This window comes from Phyllopteryx taeniolatus, chromosome 16 (assembly GCF_024500385.1).
Source record: "Phyllopteryx taeniolatus isolate TA_2022b chromosome 16, UOR_Ptae_1.2, whole genome shotgun sequence".
NCBI classification, from domain to species: Eukaryota; Metazoa; Chordata; class Actinopteri; order Syngnathiformes; family Syngnathidae; genus Phyllopteryx; species Phyllopteryx taeniolatus.
The window spans coordinates 17,758,462-17,778,593 of NC_084517.1; the positions used below are offsets into that span (position 1 = coordinate 17,758,462).

The 20,132-nt window shown below is 42.3% G+C and overlaps 1 protein-coding gene across 1 annotated transcript in view; it reads left to right on the plus strand.

The window, feature by feature from the left end:
• Positions 1–4,165: 4,165 nt before the first annotated feature.
• Positions 4,166–20,132, plus strand: part of hs3st4 (heparan sulfate (glucosamine) 3-O-sulfotransferase 4) — an 86,119-nt gene continuing 70,152 nt past the window's right edge. Inside the window, exon 1 of the mRNA XM_061750387.1 lies at positions 4,166–5,414. Coding sequence (XP_061606371.1) covers positions 4,867–5,414 — 548 coding nt within the window. The 5' untranslated portion in view covers positions 4,166–4,866. The remainder of the gene's footprint in view (positions 5,415–20,132) is intronic.

Consider the following 20,132-nt stretch of genomic DNA (forward strand, 5'->3'; position numbering starts at 1 on the left):
CTTTTTTCTTTAACACGCAACTAATTCAAAATTGAAGAGCGTTTTGTAGTGCACACTTGCTTAGGCACACCTCAGCAATCCAACGAGATCCAATAGAAGTGCTGCATCAAAAAGTTTTTTTTTTTTTTTTTTTTCCTTAGGAAGATCTTGTGGCAGTGGTCCCCAATGTTTTGTTTTTTTCACCACGGACATACATGTACATATATACATGTTTCGCGGACCGGCAACCATTTGGCGACAGGGTGGGGGTGGGTTCCGACGAACCTTCCCAATCGAAAGCTAAAGTGCACTCCAGAGAACCGACTACAGCTTGAAGCCTCTCTGAAGAATTTTTTCCTTATCTGTCAAACTGCTGCTTGTTGAGAAGTCAGATGAGTTCATGCGGCCCTACAGCGCTTGTATCTCACATTTTTGCTCTCAAGTCAAAGCAAAAAATTGTCGGAATGACGGCCCGTACCCTGAAAAACCCGTAAGTTGCGGCACTCGTATCGCACGGCATCGCTATATTTGTATACAAAGAATTACCAAGTACATATTTGATAATATACCTTCTTCAAAGGGCTATCTCCGCACCATGTCATTCATTTCTGTTGAGGGTGATGAAGAAATAATGATCCCCTTCCTCTGCCTCAGTCAATTAACAGACATCCTCTGTCAAATAACGGCCTGATAACTGCTGCTGTCAGCCTTAAACAGTGCTGCACGCTTCAGTTACTCTGAGGTAAAGTAACATTCTGGATGCTTCTAGATGCTCATCTCACCCCCGCCAGAGTCTCTGCATAAGACAGAGTTCACCAGCGGGGCCGTTTTCTGCGAGGAGACCCGAATATCAAGGTGGCAGCGCGCCACCTCACTTGTGAATATGTTGCCGAGGTGCCAGCAGTTTGATGCATTTCACTGTGACAGCGAGAGAAATTGTGCAGGTCCACTCGAGAGGGTTTTAGACAAGTATTGTCTCGCAGACTTTGGGGGTTGTAGCACGAAAACACGTCTCCCACAGTGCCCCCACCTCGTCGATGCATCGCTTCAGCCAAGTCTTGACAGGTGTTGTGTAGGATGGCGGGCAGCGTTTAACCTCCATGCCTTTGGTCCCCAAAGTGGCACACGGGCACTGGTTGGCCTCTTTATTTGGAAAAAAACTGGAGGATAAAAAGCGCTTTGGAAGTTTGCAGGGGCGTTTACAATAAGCTTACAATGAGGCAAAGAACTAGCCTGCGGCGATAAAGATAAACGTTTGCAATAGTTCTATTTTTATAGATACAAAAGTTAATCAAGTAAAATAAATGTCATGACTTATACTCAAATAAGTTTTTCCCAGTTTTGACGTGTATTATGCTGTATTTTTTATTTACTCAAATATTTTGTTTTCTTACTTTTTAAAATTTATGTTCTGTTTGTGTCATTTTTTTATTTAATTGTGCACGTTTGTCCAATTTATTTTATTCTTATAATTCTACTCAAATAATGTCTAGTTTATTTACTTATTTCATTCAATTTTACTCAAATATATGTATAGTTTATTCACTCATTCATTTTACAACATTACCCAGTTTATTTTTTTAATTTGTAGTCAAATATTTGTCGTTTATTTACATTTGATTTTTCTTTAATTATACTCCAGAATTGGTCTACGGTGATTATTACTATTATTTTTTTTTATTAAAATAGTTGTTAAAACTACTTTAGAAATAGACATTGGTGCAAGTGATTTTTTTTATTTGTTCCATTTATTTTTATTTAATTGAACTCATATCGGTCAAGTTTATTTTAAATATATTTTTAAAATAAATCTTTATTTAAATGTACACAAATATTGGTCTGGTTTGTTATTTATATTTTTTAAATTAATGTATACATTAACATTTTATTTTAAATGAATAAAACAAAAAAGAAAATGTATTTATCAAATTTGGTGTGGTTTTGAATAAAGTTGCCAGTACAAGAATATTACATTTTCCCCTTTTTTCCTGTTACAGTCCACTTGCATTGGGGTCACCATTCAGATCCAGCAGATGGAGCTGCATTTCAGGATTAGCACAGAACAGTTTGAATGGATTGTTGGGCCTTGGTGGAGGTCTTGGTGGACATTCTAAAAGTATGATCATAATTGTTGAGATGAACTGGGTTAATAAGCAACACAGGAGGTTAGTCATTTAAAAAGAAATAAAACAAAGCACAACCAACTGAAACTGTATAAAGTGAAAACTCAAAAATCCAATACAGACACTAAAGTGGTGACCGGGTTATCATTCTAGGTGTAATATTGATAATTTATCTCCAAATAAGATCTACTCTTGAGTTGAATGTTAACGCTCGGTGCGTGTCTCACAATGAAAGCGGGTCCACTTGTGAAGGTGGACAGTAGCAGTGGCAAAAACAAGGAGATATGCTATGAGCGTTTTTACCTTGGGCAAGTTTAAACACAAATCTCAGTCCCAATATTTATCAAATACAAGAGCTGTACGAAAAAATACATTGCGGTCACTTGCAACCTAATGTGCAGCTGCCAAAACATGCATTAAAGGAGACAAATTGTGCTTTTTTTTTTTTTTTTCAATGTTTCAAAGGGCAGACTTGGCAGAGTCCAACTCTCGCTGGAAACGAATCCAAAGCGGACCAAACTCTGACACCAGTCACGCGGGGACCGAACAACCCGTCTCAGGGGGTTCAGTACCCCATACCCCCGGAGCACCCCGCGCGGGATTCCCCGAGGGACACAGTCAAACGCCTTCTCCAAGTCCACAAAACACATGACCGGTTGTGCAAACTCCCATGCACCTTCGAGGACCCTGCCGAGGGTGGAAAGCTGCTCCACTGTTCCACAGCCAGGACGAAAATCACACTGCTCCTCCTGAATCTGAAATTCGACTTTGTGATGGACCCTCCTTTCCAGAACCCTGATTAGACCTTACTGGGGAGGCTGAGGAGTGTCCCTGATGTCCACGCGATGTTGCAGAGGCGCGTCAACCAGGACAGCCCCACCAAGATGCTTTTGAACCACCTCTGTGGCCTCAACCCCAGAGAAAGAAGAACCCACCAGAGTCCCCAGACTCAGCTTCCTCACTGGAAGGCGTGTCAGTGGAATTGAGGAGGCCTTCAAAATATTCAGCCCACCGAGTTGAGGTCAGCAGCCCACAGTTTTCCCCTCTAGAGACACCGGACGGGTGGACCACATTTTCCTCGAAGCGGTCCGGAGGTCTATGTATCACTGAGTCAAAAATGTAAGAAAATGGCTCATAGGAAACTTGGTTACTGCTGCATTTTTTCAAAACCAAGTCATCTGTGAGACCTTTTTTAAACTGTATTGTGAGATATGTTTGAAGTGATATTAATGTTTTGGAATAATAGTTTTGGACATACAACCTATAAGAATTTTATGAGTGTGCATCTACTTTGTGACCACTGCGAATAGACAACTTTCGCTATTTAAAATAGCATCTTGCGTGCAAATGAATTGACTTGACTGCCTGTTATGTGTTGATAATAGCAATAATGCAGCAATAATAATAATAACAACGTTATGTGATGTGATTATCATTATTAGATTACTAGATCGAAGACACAGAGTAGGTGCTGGAGGAATTTGATTTTAAAGAAGTATATTTAGTTATTATTTTTGGATGATGATGATGATAATTATTTATTGTCTTTAATGTTTTATGTCCAATCTTTATTAAATACAGCGGCGTTTTACAGCCGCGGTTGTTTTCTGTAAGTGCTAAAGTTGAGTCGCGTTGAGAGACAGGCAGTCAAGTCGCTTCCATGCAAGCCATTTTTAAATGCTCATTTGAATTCACTATTAGTGTCATTCTTTCCTATAGCTCATGCAATAAATATCCTCTGCCTGATGTGCATGCAGAACTGTTGCTCCCCATCATCATGCATGCGCGCAGGCGGCTTGCAATGCGTTCAAGTGCTTCAATGGGACACCAGCAGAGTGCAGACACGAGCTTTTGAGCACAATAATGTTATGATGCTTTGGAAATACAACAATAATATAATAATAATCAGCTCTGGACCTTTATTGTGAGGAAGGTGGGTGGGGGGCCTAATGATATTGACGTCATGGGAACGACACGGGGGATGCTTGGGGTAAGATCCCCACATCCCCCTCCGCACTAAAAATGAAGGCGTGTAGTAACACGCGTGTGAGTGAGGAGCGAGCGAGCGAGCTCACGCCGCGGATTGCACGCGCGTCCACAGATGCCTTGGCGGTGGGAAAGAGTGGATGTGTTTCGCACCTCCTCTGTTGACTTTTTTTTTTTTTTATAGTTTTTTTTTGGGGGGGGTTGCCCCCCCCCACCGCCCCCCAAAGTGGCGAATATCTTCTTACTGCTGCTGCTTGAGAAAGGATTATTATGATGATGAGATTATTGCCTGGATCAGTGGTTCGGTTGTGGACGGATGAGAGGCGCACTTGACCGGCATCACTTCTTCTTCACTCTCTCTCTCTCTCTCTCTCTGTCTCTCTCTCTCTTCTTTCTTTCTTTCTTTGCGTGTGTGCATCCACTCTCTCATTTGGAAAGACACCAGCCCCGCCGGAACCTCGTAAGTTGGCTCCGATAAATTCTGACATTGTCTGTCAGGCATCAACTCATCGATCCTCAAAAGAGAGAGAAGGGGGAAAAAGAGGGGGGGACTCAGAATTTTAACGATCCCCCCCTCTCTCCCCCCCCTCTTATAAATATGCAGTTCGGCGTGCTTGGCTCGGCTCGGTCCGGCTTCACGCCTCTCTTTCTTTTTTTAAACAGCAGGAGCTGCAGCAGGGACTGATTCTTGCTGATTTCCTCTTTTTTTTTTGTCAATGCAAGACCTGCAGTGGAAACATGTCTGGCCACTTCCCTGAGAGGACCCCCGCTGTCAGAGATGGCATTCTGGTCCGGCACTGTCGCCTCTAAAGTGCCCCGGAAGATCTTGTTCATGTTCACCCTCTCCCTGTCCGTCACCTACTTGTTCTACAGCTTGATGAGCTGCTACAACTCGCTGCAGTTCCCGCTGCAGGAGAACTTCGCCTACCAGGCTCGGTCGGCCGGCACCGAAGAGACAACGCTATCGAGGGACCAACTTTTCTCCACCTCGCCGGGCTTCGCCGAGGCTCAGTTCAGCCGCAGGAGCACGCTGGTCTCCATCGTGGACCCGGAGGAGGGCCAGAAGGAGGGCGGGTATCATGCGACCCAGCAGGTGTCCTCCACCGAGCCGACCCGCCTCCGGGCGGCCACGGAGGGTGACCTGCGGGTGAACTGCACCTCGGATTACGGCGAGAAGAAGCTGCCCCAAGCCATCATCATCGGGGTGAAGAAAGGGGGAACCCGAGCCCTGCTGGAGGCGCTCAGGGTACACCCGGACGTTCGAGCCGTCGGAAACGAGCCGCACTTCTTCGACAGGAACTATGAGAAGGGTCTGGACTGGTACAGGTGAGTGGTCGCTCAAACTCTTGAGGCTACGTTGGCTCGCGACCCGGATCGTACCCAAAAGGTTCCCAATGGCAATAGAAATTATTTGTTTAGGCTATACCTTGAGAGGTACAGTGTCTCGTTGTGACTAGGGGGGGACCCTAAAGAGTCAGGTTCTGCTTTGACACATGACTTTTTTGGACTTGGGGAAATACTTGTACCCGCTTTGCTTGGAAATGGTACAGAGAGTTACATTGCATCGAGTCAGGTAATTGGCCCGAAGGGGTACATTAGTGTAGATAGTAGCTTAAGGGCTACGATGTCTTGTCACCAGGAGTACCCTGAACAGGTCGTCTTGATTTTTACACTTTGGGAACATACCTGCTGGATAAACTTACCTCAGAGACCATTAATTAGTCCTAACGGTTACAATAGTATAGCTTGTACTTTTAGGGTACAATGTCTTGGTAGCTGAAAAGTTCTGCTTTCACACATGACCTTTTTGACTTGGGAACATTATTTCACCTGCTTTGATTGGAAACGGTACTAAGCATTTCCTTGGAGGCCATTAATTAGCCCTCAGGGGTACATTAGTGTAGACTTTAGTTTAAGGGGTGGTACCCTGAACTGGTACACCTTTAAACTCTTCTTTTTCCACTATGGGCACATACCGCCTGGACATATCGCCTTGGAGCCCAAAAATTAGTCCGAAAGGATACAGTAGTGTAATTTAGGGGTACTATGTCTTGTCGCTCGGGTGGTACCCTGAAAAGTTCTGCTGTGACACTTGACCTTTACAACTTGGGAGAAAACTTGGACTTGCTTGGAAACGGCACAGAGTGCAGTAATTATCCCTTAGGGATACATTAGTGTAGGCTGGACCTTGAGGGGTCCGATGTCTCGTCACAAGGGTGGTACCCTGGACAAGTACTGCTTTAATACTTTTGATTGTTACACTTTGAGAACATACTGTCAGCACAAAGTTACTTCGGAGTCCAATAATCAGCTTCGTGTGGGACATTAGCGTACCTAGTACCTTTCGGGGTGCAATATCTCGTCACAAGGTTGGTACCCTGGAAAGGTACTGCTTTAATACTCTGGATTAGTACCCTCTGGGAACATAGCTTCCCCATTTTGGTCCTTGACAAAGTCAACGTGGATTCTATTAATTAGCCCAAAGGGGCACCTTGAGGGGTAAAATGTCTCATCACTTGGGTGGCACTTCACCTTTACAATTTGAGAAAATTCTTGGCTGGTAAAGGGTTTCTTTGGATTAGTCCAAAGTGGTACATGAGTAGATGGTACCTTTAAGGGTACTATGTCTTGTAAATAGGTTGGTACCCTAAAGGGTTCTGCTTTGACACTTCACAATTATACTATACATTCTTGACCCATGAAAAAGATACAAAAAGGTACGGTAAATGTCAGTAATTAGCCCTAAGGTATATATACGTTAGTGCAGGTTGTACCATATGTACAGTATGACTAACATACCTCGACAGTTTTGGACATTGGATAATTAGTCCTCTGTGGTACATGAGTGTCGATTGTACCATGCAAGGATAGCAATAGACTCCTGCTGTAGTCCCCCCCGATCCTGATACTGCACATTAGTTGGAGCTCTTCTAGAGTCACAAATGTTGTGGTCACATTTTAAGCGACAAGGGAATCTCTGCCAAACTGTGAGAGGAAGCCAACACGCTTTGCAGCAATTTGTTTTGTGCTTCTTTTGTCCGACACGGTCAAGAAAGTAGGCTTTTTATAAGGAATCGTCAGCGTCTCTATTGAAATAAAGCGAGCTTTGCTGCGAGTGTTGGCCGTTCACCGCAGGTCTTGCGTAGTTGCCGATTGTGATATTACGCAGAAAGATGCATTGCTACACACGGTATGATGAACTTGAACTTCACAACACCTACCTAGTTTCACACTTGCGCGCGCACACACACACACACACACACACACACACACACACACAGTGATAAACTGGCATAAGACTACAGTATGCATTCACATGACATTTGGAAAAGGTTAGGCTGCTTAAAACTAGAAAAATCTATATAATAAAGTGTCCTTCACTGTTACAGCTGCAGTTATACCATAAACTACTGTATAAAATGAAGACATCCATGGAACTGTGTGTTCATGGATCATAATGACTCAGCCGTATATAAAAAAACTGCTGCTGTTACATCGATTTAACGGTGTAATTCTGAAAATGTGAGCGACATTTGCTGCATTTCCACCGTAATATTACATTATAGCTATTTTTGAATGTACGGAGCAGTGATGCCTTGAGATACGAGTGAGCCGTCTTACGGGTTTGGCAGTAAACAACTTACCTCGCTTCACAACAAGTAGCAGTTTGGCAGAAAAGAGGCTTCAAGCTGTTTATTGCCACACCCTGTTGAGGTTTTCGGACAAACAAAACCGAAAAACAGAATTGCACGTTGTGTATTGAAAACAACCACATAGCCTTGCTTTAGGGAAGTCCGTTTAGGTTAATGCTAAAAACAAAAGCAACAATGCAAAATGCCATACACGGGCTAACAAATGTCATCAGTGTCACAGTGTTATAACCCTTGAAGCAATGGATGGTTGAACAGAAATGGTGGCGCAACACGTAGACAGCTAATTTCTACAATACTGATAGGCATATATTCCTTATCCTCTGCGAAGAACGACTAATAATACTGCGATTCATTGAGAAGCTGTTACCGGCCCCACATATTCATACTGTATGTCTGTATTTTACTGCCCCCAGGTGGCCATGGCATGCACACCGGAAGGAGCAGCACAATGTCCATTGAATTGAAGCCTAACGTGTGGCAAAACATTTTCAATTCTTCACATTACATTGTTTTTATGTCATTACTAGTGTATGTTTTTATAAAGTACAATATTATCCTTACTATTCTTCTCGTTAAACACACACAACTTTGGGGGTTGTTTAGTTTGGGGGAAGCTTTAATGGACCTGAAGGGTGCTGTAATGCTTTTTCTTTATCTTTGTGTGCTTTGACTTTGATCAAGCCACCTGAAAAACAGTTTTAAATTGTGAAAACAGAATGCACAGTATGTCTCCTTTAAAGTAGATACATTTGGCTCTATAATAATGTCTAAATCCTCCACATAATGCTGAAGTAATTAAACTATGTGAACGTTTGACATGCTGTACAGTATTTTCTAAAGTTGGGCCACTGCTTTTCTCATGAGAGTGTGCATTTGTGTGTGTCTGAGTATGTGGTGCAAGTGTTTACACCGCCTTTCATCAAGCCTCGCCGCCGCCGCCGCCGCTGCTGCTGACATTCACCCTTACTGCAGCTTTATTAGACACAAAAGAAGCTTGTATATCATCGGCATGTTTGCAAGCGAAGAGGGGGGGGGGATCAATTTGAAGGTTCACCCGTGGTCAGCCGGTCACGGCTCGCTCGGACGGCGCTCACGCATTAATGATGATGTCCGAACGTGGGAATTCAACCATTTTTTGTAAATGGAGTCAATGAGCTGTTGAGAATGGCATGTTTTTATTTATTTATATTTGTTTTCTGGTTGAAGCCAGTCTGCTGCTGCTGCTGATGCCCGAGCATCTGTTTGGTCTTCCTGCGCTGACGTTCTTTTGGCTGCACGTTTAGCCACTGTTAATGCAGCGTCTTTCGTTAGGCCCATAAAGAGAGGCTCATTACAAAGTGAACATGGTACACTTACATAAATACATGTGACCTTTAGGGCCCATAGAACAAACAAATCCCTTTAGAGGCCACAGTTTAAGTAGAAACTGTTTTGGACCTGCACATAATGTTAATAATGTTCCTGTCGGATTCTCAGTTTTTGTCGGTGTTCCGTTCCTACGGCAGCAAAGTCATCTGAAGTTGTACGTAAGTAGTAAAGAAAGCAGTAGTGAAGTCAAAATTACAGTACATTTTGGTATAAAAAACACTTCTAGGCCTTGAGTAGGAAAAAATAAATAAATAAAAGAATAACAGTAAGTATGGCAGTAACTGAGCGTCTCTTCCAGTGCAGCCTTAACACTATTCTGCGCAAACTAATTCATTATGCGACTGTTGTAACCTCGAAAGCTCGTATGTCGCTACCTCCCTTATCTGAGGAGCCTCCTGTATATGTTTTAGATTAGAATTATGTAGTATACTGTACGTAGCAATATTAAGTCTAGCGAAATGCTCCGATTGTCATTCAAGGGACGTGTTTGCACGGTCACCTGTTGCTGGGTAGAATTTGTGCTTTTTCTTCAGCTTTTTTTGTGTGAAACCATTTCAATAGAAGGACCAGACTCTACCAGAAGAACGCAAAGCTTGCATGACAAAGCTTTTTCAGAAAAAAAATCAGCAATGTGTCTCACCTAACATGTTTTAATGAACAGTGATTGACTTCATTTTACACTTGCAAGACCCATTATGACTGTTTGAATGTCATGAATTAAGGATTTTTGATCCCGGGAATGGATTACTTGCATTTCCTACAGGGAAACTCACTTCCAAATCCGTAAGGTAACTATAACTAATTGTATTCTGCCTTAAATGTTCTTCTGTATTAAATATGAAGTAGAGTCAGTAACTGCTGGATTAAGGATCAAAACAATGAAATCAATAATGTAAAGTCCGACACGAAACCAGTCCCAGATCGAGAGACGTTGGTACCGGTATCTTTTGTATGATTCTTTTTAGTAAAATTATTATCTTGATGTATCTATGTGTGTATTTGTACCGAGTAGTTTTCTATTGGGTATCTGTCATATCTATTCCAGGACATGAAGTCTGTGAATAAAACTAATTGATTGATTGGCAGCAAACCCCCCCTCCACCCGCCCCCCCCCCCCCTCGCATATTTGCGGTACGGCATTCAAGAATTCTCCTATTCGTGAATTTCTTTCATTTGCTCCATTTTCCATTATTTGCTAAAAATAACTTTCCTAATCGCTGTTTTTGTGCTCAGGCTAAAGTCATGTCTCATATAAAAAAATATTGGTGCCAAGCACCTACGTTGAACTGAGGGGAGGAGCTTCATTTAGTCACGCTATAGTTTTGTCTAATTACAAAAAAAAAAAAAAAAAAAAGAAAAAAAAAAGTGCTTTGACACAATCTTGTGGCTTGTATCCCCCGTGAAAAGCTGTTCTAGCATTGAGCATTCAGGAAAGTGCGGATTTTCCAGCCACTTTTGTTTTAATGGTCAGCACGAGCACTACAGTGGATTGCATCATCAAAGAGGAAAAAGTTAAGCTCTGGAATGAGTCAACGATGACAATTATTTATGCAGACAGTGTCACGGGTTGCTTGTGAATACTCCATTTTCATGCACATCTCCGCGCCTGCTAATGCGCGCTTAACGGACGCGGAATTACGATGGGTTACAGTTGTTCGTAAGGCATTTGACATTGGCGCTCTTCAAAGGAAATTTGAGGCGCCGACACCTGCTCCACATTTGAACGCTTGTGATAAGTAAAACTGTGCGGAAGAGAACGCTGAGGCATCATCACAATGCTGATCACGCTTATTGTGTTTCTGGGTTAAGTTGCTGTTACGGTGCGAGTTTAGCGACTTTAGCCCTCACATACTTTTTGGATCAAATTTGACAGCAACAAAAATACCCTTAATGCTTGGAAATTTGATGGCTTTGCCTAAAGTGACTCAAAATACACAAATATGAAAATATTTTCAAAATGCCATTCATTTGTACAGGTGCCACAAAGTTTGTGTACACTGAGGCTGTTCTTGGTCGAAGTAACATAACATAACCGCGATTCTAAATTTACATATGAAGTCTTGTGAAGTAAGCAGACTCACAACTAGTGTCGCCATTATTGCATTATAACTATCATGTTATCAATGTTAAGGTGGCGTGTTTAATTGTGTGTACATTTTCTTGGTTTTGCTGGCAAAATTCTTTTACACTTCATTACAGCGATACATTTAAAAATGGCCACATAAAGGTTCTAGTATGAGGATAATTTGATCTTGTAATGTTTTTTTCTTTTATTTCCAATGGGGAAAATTAGTTCCAAATATTAAAATCCTCTTTTAAGAATCATTTGGTTTATATTCTTGCTTATTTTGTATTGTAAAGCTTTGCTTTAGAGGGGAAAAAAAAAAACATCAGAGAAATTACTGCTTTTAAATTGACAGCAGAGACATTTAGTGTGGAGGTTGAATGTGAAGGTTACCGGGTTAGCGTTTAGGTTTATTTTCCAGTTGAATTCAAATCTACTTATTGGAAATGAGTGGACGATTGGTTAAGTTATTTTTGAGCTTCACATGAGGCTTTGAGTGGTTTGGTTGTCCTCAAACGGGCCCATATTGGCGATGGCTATCATTTTTTTTTTTTTTTTTTATAGCTCTCATGGACACTTCCTCCTCTGTGTTTTGGGATTAATTAGCAATGTAGCGCTATCTTTACTATGCACAGAGGACTTCCAGCCAACTGGCACTTGGAACGTTCTAAGAGCGGCGCCACCGTCGTGAGGATTTCAACTCATTTGCTCTCCCGAGCATGACTCAAACTCACTTCACCTCTCTGTGTACCAGAATTATCCATCCACCCATCTTCTTCTGCTACGAGAATAAAAAAAAAAAAAAAAAAGACATTGCACTGTCGAATTTGCATGCACCGCATACTGTATGCAGCAAAGTTTCGTTTTGCATGCAAGTGACGCTCCGGCCCTTATTTTCATTTGTAGCAGATCTCCTTGGATCACCTTCAACAGTCCTCCGAGCTCAGAAATGGGAGAAGAAGAATGCGTGGTTGTTTTGACACGACATGAGTCTTGCGATCACCCTCGCTAAAAATGACGCAATTTCCCGCGTCGGATAATCCCCATTCCGGCGAATCTCGCTCGAAAATCATGCGTGACCACGTTGCATAATATGGCCGAAAGACGAGAGGTTTCCCATCTAGTCAATCAATGGAAGTCTGCACCGGCGTCAGAGCGCAGACATTCTCTATCCGTCTTTTCAACAGGCTTTCACGTCCTGTCGCTGAGGATATGCGCCGCAATAATAGAATGAAAGTCATTAAGGAAGCCTCAAACATCCTCGCAGTCATTCACAGGGAAATTGCTGTTCGAGGGTTAACGTTAAGATTTCAAACTGCGTCGGCAGTCAAGCGCAGTAGACAACAGCTCCGTTCTAAGTTTTCACGAGCGTACTGTACGTCCATAGCATTGGCCCCATGTTCAATATTTATACGGGGAGATAAATCACGTGACGGTGAACCAGAACAAAAGTGCTAGCAAGGTTTGCGAGCTCTAATATCAGTGTTATTAAAATGACATTTTAACCCCCCTGTGCAATAAAAGCCGAGGGGCCGAGCCTATAAATCTCTCTTACCCCAACCCCCTCCTTCAGGGCTGCACGGCGGCCGTGAGAAATAACTCATCGATATCTTCCTGCTCGGCGGCGATGAGTTCCAAAATACATTGTTTTCATTCCAGCACACTGCTTTTTTTTTTTTTTTTTCAGATTGCAGTGGAAACTTCAAACTTTCCATTGGTTTGTATTTCGAAAGTGTCTTATTGCTGTCCCAACAATAATTAAACATTTCTAACTGGATAGGCAACATTTCAATTTTGTGTTTGACGATGTGTCCGCTGCATGTGCCACGTATACAAATCTGCATGTTCATTGACAAATGTAATTTGGCGGTTTAGGGCAGCTCACTGTTCAACCGATTAGCACCAAATCGAATCTCATTCCCAGACTTGCATGTTTGCATGTTCTCCCCCCGTGCTTGTCTGTTTTTTTTTTTCTGGGTATAGCTTATGCTGACACCCCAAAAACATGCATGTGAGGGTTCATGTGAATGATTGGTTGTCTAATTGTGCCCTGTGATTGGCTGGTGTCCATTCCAGGGTGTACCCTGCATCTCACCCCAAGTAAGCCAATACAGCTCACCCGGGACTCTAATGGGCAGTAGAAAACATGTCTCCTTTTACTTTTTCTGAAAAATGTGGTCAAATTACATGTTCTACCTTAAGAGTTTCCACTGTATTTTGCCTTTGTTGTGAGTAACTTCGTCTTATTCTTCGAGCTTAAGCAGCACAAGTCAAAGCCTCTGCCTTTTTCCTTAAGATTTTTTAATAATAAAAGAGCTGTCACGGAACAAGCCGTGCCATTGTCAAGGAGTTGCGCCGTCTTGCTGGCCTGATGTGGAACGTAGTGAAACTTTTCCTCAGCAGTGCAGCGGAGTGCATTCAAGCGTGGAAAAGAAAGTGAATCTGTCTTTGCGGATTCGGGAGATATTACAGTCCATTCATGGCAACGCTGTCAGCAGCTTTTACGACTGTGGGACAGATTGCGCGTGAGCGCAATCTGTGGTCAGGAGGCGAGTGCCCGGGTGACAGCGAGGAAATAGATCCAAGGGTGTATCCCAGCAGCAGAAGGTCTAAATCCAGTGTTTATCCAGGGCTTAAGCTTCACTTTTCCTGACCTCGGCGGCTTCTCTCGCACGGGGAGCTGCTGACTCCTCATCAGCACGGGCGCAGATATCCCCTGAGTGGTCGTTCGCCGTCAATTCCGGCTGGACCCGTGCGCTCCTGGTTTCTTCCCGACACGGAGGGAACCTGCTGACGCCCGATAAGACGGGCTCACCGGGACACACGGGCTGGCTGCCGTCGTGGAATTCCATTTTTAATTTAGCAGTGTGCCACCAGACCTGATGGAACTCTGCCTTCAGACTCATCCTCTTTCTACATGATTGCATTATTCCCCATGCATGGTGGCGCTCCAATATGGGCCAGAGCAATTGTTGTGTTTATAATTATCCTGCCAACAAATCAATAGCATTTTTGTCCCCCAATTTTGGATGCAGGTTCAAACGTTTGTTATTCAGGAGGACCCCACACGACGCCTCCAAAATTCATTCGGTTGCGCTTCGTGGAAAGTTAGAAAAAAACTAGACCCTGACACCGGTTTCACTGAACAACACAAAATTGGGCGGACACATCCATCATAACAGGATGCAAAAAAAAAAAAAAAAAAAAAAGACTCAAGGACAGATGCCTGAAATTGAAGAGGAAGTCAGCCATTTTGGTTTCTCATTCAGTGGTGCTCCCTTGAAAGTTATATTAAAAAAATACAAAAAACATAAAAATGACCCCTGACACAAGTTTCACTGATTGACACAGAATTGTGTGGGCATTTCTATTTTACCAACACACGCAAAAAAGTTATCTCCCATGCCTGAAATTGAACAGTGAGTCGGTTATTTTGGTTTGAAGCAATCATTTTGGGCGAATTCCAGGCAAATCCCTACAAGGCAATTTGTCCAACTGCAGGTATCCAAGACCTAGACAGAAGGCCTGGGCAAAATAGCTTCACAGTCTAGTGTCACTCATCTAATGTGGGCGGAGCTTGGAATCAATGTTTGATTATTTCGAGTCGTGACTATAAAATCGAGGTTAGGCGAATGTCCATTGTTAATGGTTCATTTTAATTTTTTGTTTTACGATGTATGTTTTTTAATGGGATAGAATCTCAGAATGTTCTGGACTGCCGGTTAGAAAATAGTAAGCAGAAAAATGCTGCCTGTAGGAAAGAACACAGTGTGAATGAATCGCAATTTTCCATAGCACAGAAATCGAGTTGCGATGGAACCAACAGCGCCTTTCCTCGTGACCCAGGAAGTTCAATCCATTTTGCCTCAACTGCTTACCAACAATCAATTCTACAGAAGCGACAACATTCTTGACAATTAATTATTATACCCATCCCTAGTGCTAGTGTACCTAATGTCGTTTTCCACACTTCCAAGTTACATGGATGGTGTGTGTTTATCGAGTGTGTGTGAAATAGGTGGACATGTCTACAAGGGACGCACGCCAACAAAGATTTTCCTTGCTGCTGCATAAACTGATTTCATCTTGAAAATGAAAAGAGCGCAGTGTTCTCACTAGTTAGGCAGACACGGGTGCTTAGCAACCCTCCTCCTGAGCAAATTACACGCATGAAGGAAATGTTTGGCCGATTGTGTGTTTTGAAGGACATTTAATTGCCGCCTGGATTATGTTCCAACTCTTTTAAGTGCAGCGGTTGGCAAGCACTGTCGTTCTGTTTCGTTGTGTGGTGTCTGTTGCTCCTTTTCGTCAGGTGACTGGATGGGTATGACATTTACAAGAGTGTTTCGTTCAAATAAGGATCATGTACAGACACTCTTGCAGAAAGGTTGTATTGACAGTTTAAATGAGCTGGTTGATAACACTACCAGGACAGTTGCTAGGGGTCCGACACAATCTGTTTCAGAACAGTGGCTAACCTGCCATTTGTCCAGATTTTAAACAGCTTTTCAATAAATACTTGGTTTCAGGGTCAACACTACTGCTGGAATGAAGTCGTAACTTCTCTTACTACTCCTTGTTGATGCTACTTTTGTAATGATAATCACAAAAAAAGCCATAGAAAAAGTAAATCAGGCAGTAAATCCATTGAAGTTCCGAACTGCAATCTTGCGTAACGTCACGAGAAGCGGAAACTATTTGTGATGAATATTTTTCCCGTTCTTCTTCTCTCAACACCTTTTGTAGACGCTGTATCTCCTTGTGAAACAAGTGTCACAAAAACAGCTAAAGAAAAAGGCAACTCTTTGATGGTCCCTGAGCTAAAGTCTCTAGCCCTGAAGTTTGGGGTATCCCTAAAGTCAGGTCTCCAGTACCGGACGGAGTTTCAAGCAGGAACGACTGGATGAAAATGCTCAGATTGACAAAAAGTCCTTTGAAAAGCTTGAATGGAGCCAACTTGAATGAAGGAGTTTGACCCTTGTGAAGATTGTCGACTCAGATCTCTATAATCATGCTTTGTCAAAAATGCCCCTAATTCATGGCCACAGTTGGGGATGTGGGTATTACACACACACACACACACAAACACACACACACACAATGAAAGACACAAACTTTTCACGTTTCATTTTTTCTATTTGAAATTAAACGTATTTTCGTTACATTTGTTTTCCTGCTCATAATAATGGTGATCATTTGTCACGATAATGGTAATGTGAAATTTTCCTCCAGTTTCATCTCTGCTTTAGCTTGTCACTGTTTTGCTTTGACCCAACAGAGCTTCAAATTTGCTCTGCTATGAATGGGTTTGATCATATTGTGCTTCTAGAGAGTGTTAGGAAGTAGCAATAAAACTCTCTTGCCCCTTTTTGCATACTGATGGAGATAAAAAAAAAAAAAAAGAAAAAAAAGAAAAAAAAAAAGTGTAGTTAATGGGTATCGCCAATTTCCTCTTTTGGTCGCGTTCCCAATTGATGTGCCATTCTGCTCTCACTTCGGCAGTCACACTCTGATGCTTTCAAGTGAAGCTCTTATTTTACTTTATTTATTTTTATCCCGGTCTTCTATTGGGATACGGTAGCCGTGGGTTATGCTTCTCCAACGAGGCTCAGATCTACTTTATTTTTGCGCCCATCAAAAGCGATACAAGGTACACGTCTGGTAATGAAACCGCCACGGCCTCGTGCGTCAATCATGTACCGGCCATAACGGAAAATGAAACATGTAGGATGACGTCATTTCGATGCAAGGGCGGAAGAAACGACGCTTCTCTTTACACACGGGCACATCTGAGCAAATAAGTCTACCCTGGGACAAATGCATGTGCCAATCACACTTGTCAAAATTCCAATTTTCTCCCCAAATCTCCGCATGCAAGGTATTGGCTGCGGGGGATGCTGTCTCATGACGCAAGCTCATGCATTTGTTCTTTGGGGGGAGGAGAGAAAAAAATGACAGGAGCCGTGCCAGAGCCAAGATATGGTCACTGTTGGGAATATGCTTCTGAGGTCTGTCCGTGAGCTGACTACTTGACTAATAGGCTGAGGGACCAGGCGCCATTATAATATGTCCCATTACATGTCCGTATGGCTTTGACCGTCATGAGAACAAACTTTGGGGGTGGGGGGGGGGGGGAACAAAAAAAACCCTCAAAACTCAAACCCAACATTGAATGTTGTTAAAAAAGGTGGGCAGAAAATAAAGTACTTCCTCGACCATAATAACAGGCAGACAGAGCTCTTGCTTTGACACAGAGATTTAATCGTAAAATTTTCCTTGCTTCGGTAAATCAGTTCAGAAGTTTGTGTGTTTCTTATGGATTTTCATGATTCATCGCGTTATAAAGCAACTGAATAAAAATGGAGTGCACTACTTGGTTGCAACCAGCAGAGACGCTGTTGATTCACTCCCAACTAATTTGCTGTCCAACTTGAATTCAGCAAAACGTGGTACACGTGGGCAGATTTTAAACATCTACACCAATATTAAAAAAAAACCGAGTGATTCAACACATGATGAGGAAGTGTCATGTTTGATGTGTGGGACACGGCCAACACACCACACACATAACGATGTCTCCATTGACAATTGTGAGTCCCCTCCCTCCAACTTGGTATAGTGTGAAGACTGACCGGTGAGAGACAGCAAGGTTGGCTGATTGGCTATCATTCCGTTTCACGTGACAATCAATGAGTCCTTAGGTTGGCCGAACCCAGTGTTGACCACACACGAGGATTTGCGATCGTAAATACTGAACAGGTTGAAGATGTACGATTGTTGACTGTTTTCCGAGCAGGTTAAGGAGCTTGACACCCCCCACAAAACAGGATGCTAATGTTTTAGAGGACATCGGACAATCGGGCCTTTGCTTACTTATCTTGCATACTTACAATCAGGCTCCAAATCAGTGCGGTTCCCGATTATGTTACAGTTACATCCACACTTCGGCACAACTCTTACAAGGCAGGGTTACTTTTGTTCAGCTCAGGACACTGGCATGGAATCAAGAGTTCAGAAAATTCAGTGATTTTCAATACATCAATTACTGATTGTTAAGAAATGATTCTTGCTTTGACACACGCAAGATGGCTCGTCATTGTCAAGAATGAAGCGATACAGAGGCAGCGATCCGATGACAATGGCTTTAATTGTCAAGGTGCTTGGAGATTCTTTATCACCAAAAAAAAAATGCATCTTGCGCTCATTCTTCATAGCATTTCCAGTCAACTCCTTTCAATCATGGCTCCAAGGACTCAAGAGGCACAAGCTAATTCTTGTGTTTACCCCCTCGTGAGCAGGCGCACAAAGAGCAAAACAATCCCATCGGCTGCCACGTGTGTTGCCGTCCGTCGCCTTTCAAGTTCCTGGTGGCTTTATGCTGTTTACTTATTCATGCTCCACTCGCGCCGCCAACATCACCGCGGGGTGTTCCGTTCTACTTGTTTCAGCGCAGCGTGAGGTCATGTACTCCGTTGCCATCGACAGCGGTCCAAAGGCGGCCTACATACACAAAGACGGATAGCTTTAAAAAGAGCTGTCGCCTCCTAATGTTGTGATGGATGCTGGGTGTGATGGCTTTTGAATCAATGATTTGAAGATATTTTATTTAAAACTCTGATTAGTAATCCATCGTTTGCAATGCATGAGTCATTTTCATAATCCTTCTTCTAAGAGGAAAGTTATTTTCTTCAATTTCAATTGGTAGTCAGAGTTGAGAGTTTTGGTTCCGTGACGACATATCTCAAAATACCTTTCCTCAGTGAAAAGAATGGAAATTAATCTGTTCCAGACCCCCCCAAAAAACATCAACAAATGCCAAGAACAAATAGCACTCTATAGTATTATACTGTATAAAAACTAGTGAGGCATTACAATAAAAATGCCTGACCAAACCAGAAATCCGAAAATCAGGAACCCAAGGCCGAAAACCAAAATCAGAAACACTGAAAGAAATTACTATGAGAGCTGCCAACCTATAGAAATTCACTTCCGGAACAATTTGTCTGAATTTTCATATTTTTAAAAATATGTCAAGAACGTTACTGCGGCACAGTTATTGCAGTATATTATGTAAAAAGATGAAGATGATGCTGCATACTGTTCAATTGCACAACATAATCAATACTCTATAATCGTAATCGTTTATAAATTATGGCTTCAATATTTATTATTTTAATGTATTTATATTATCAACCTTGTAATGGCGACACACCAAAATGTCTTCTTTTGCATGCTATTTTTGTATTTCCACAATTGCTGCTGAAACGATGCACATTTCCCCACTGTGGGACAAATAAAAGTTATCTAGTATTATTAATATTTATTATATTAATGTACTTTTTACCATACAGGCCCATTTTCTCAATAGACGTAGCGGACTAGCGGTGACGTACTAATTCATTTGCAGTTTCTGTTTCCGGCCCTTGTGCCCGTTAGCATTATTTTGTATTACAGTATTTTCTCTCTCGACACTTGCTAATTTGCCTTCTATTTTGCTCTTCAAAGTTGGTTGGTTACTCTCCGCTAAAACGCGGTTCCAGCCAGACCTGTGTGTACTCTATCATCCAATTACTTATTTTGGAGTTTTGCGACTTCATGCCACGATAGCTTATCAATTAGCATGGCGTACCAGTCTTTCACCTGTTAATTACTCGTCATCCTCCCTTTGTGATAATAATGCAGTGGAGCTCTCAAATGTATAGAATGTAAAGAATTAAACAGTTTGTATGGTTATATACTCTTTGCGCACTTTGCATTGAATGTAGGAATTGTGTATTACAAATAAACATGCCTTGGCTTACCTATTTGTTGCTCCACTGTTTGTGTTCAAATATCAGTTACCGCGATACCGATGCTAGTTTCGTTAGCCCGTCTATGGCATTTCTCATTATGCTAGCGAACTTTCGTAAGACAAAGTAATGTGGTTTGGCTAAATACACAACGTGTAATTATCTCATT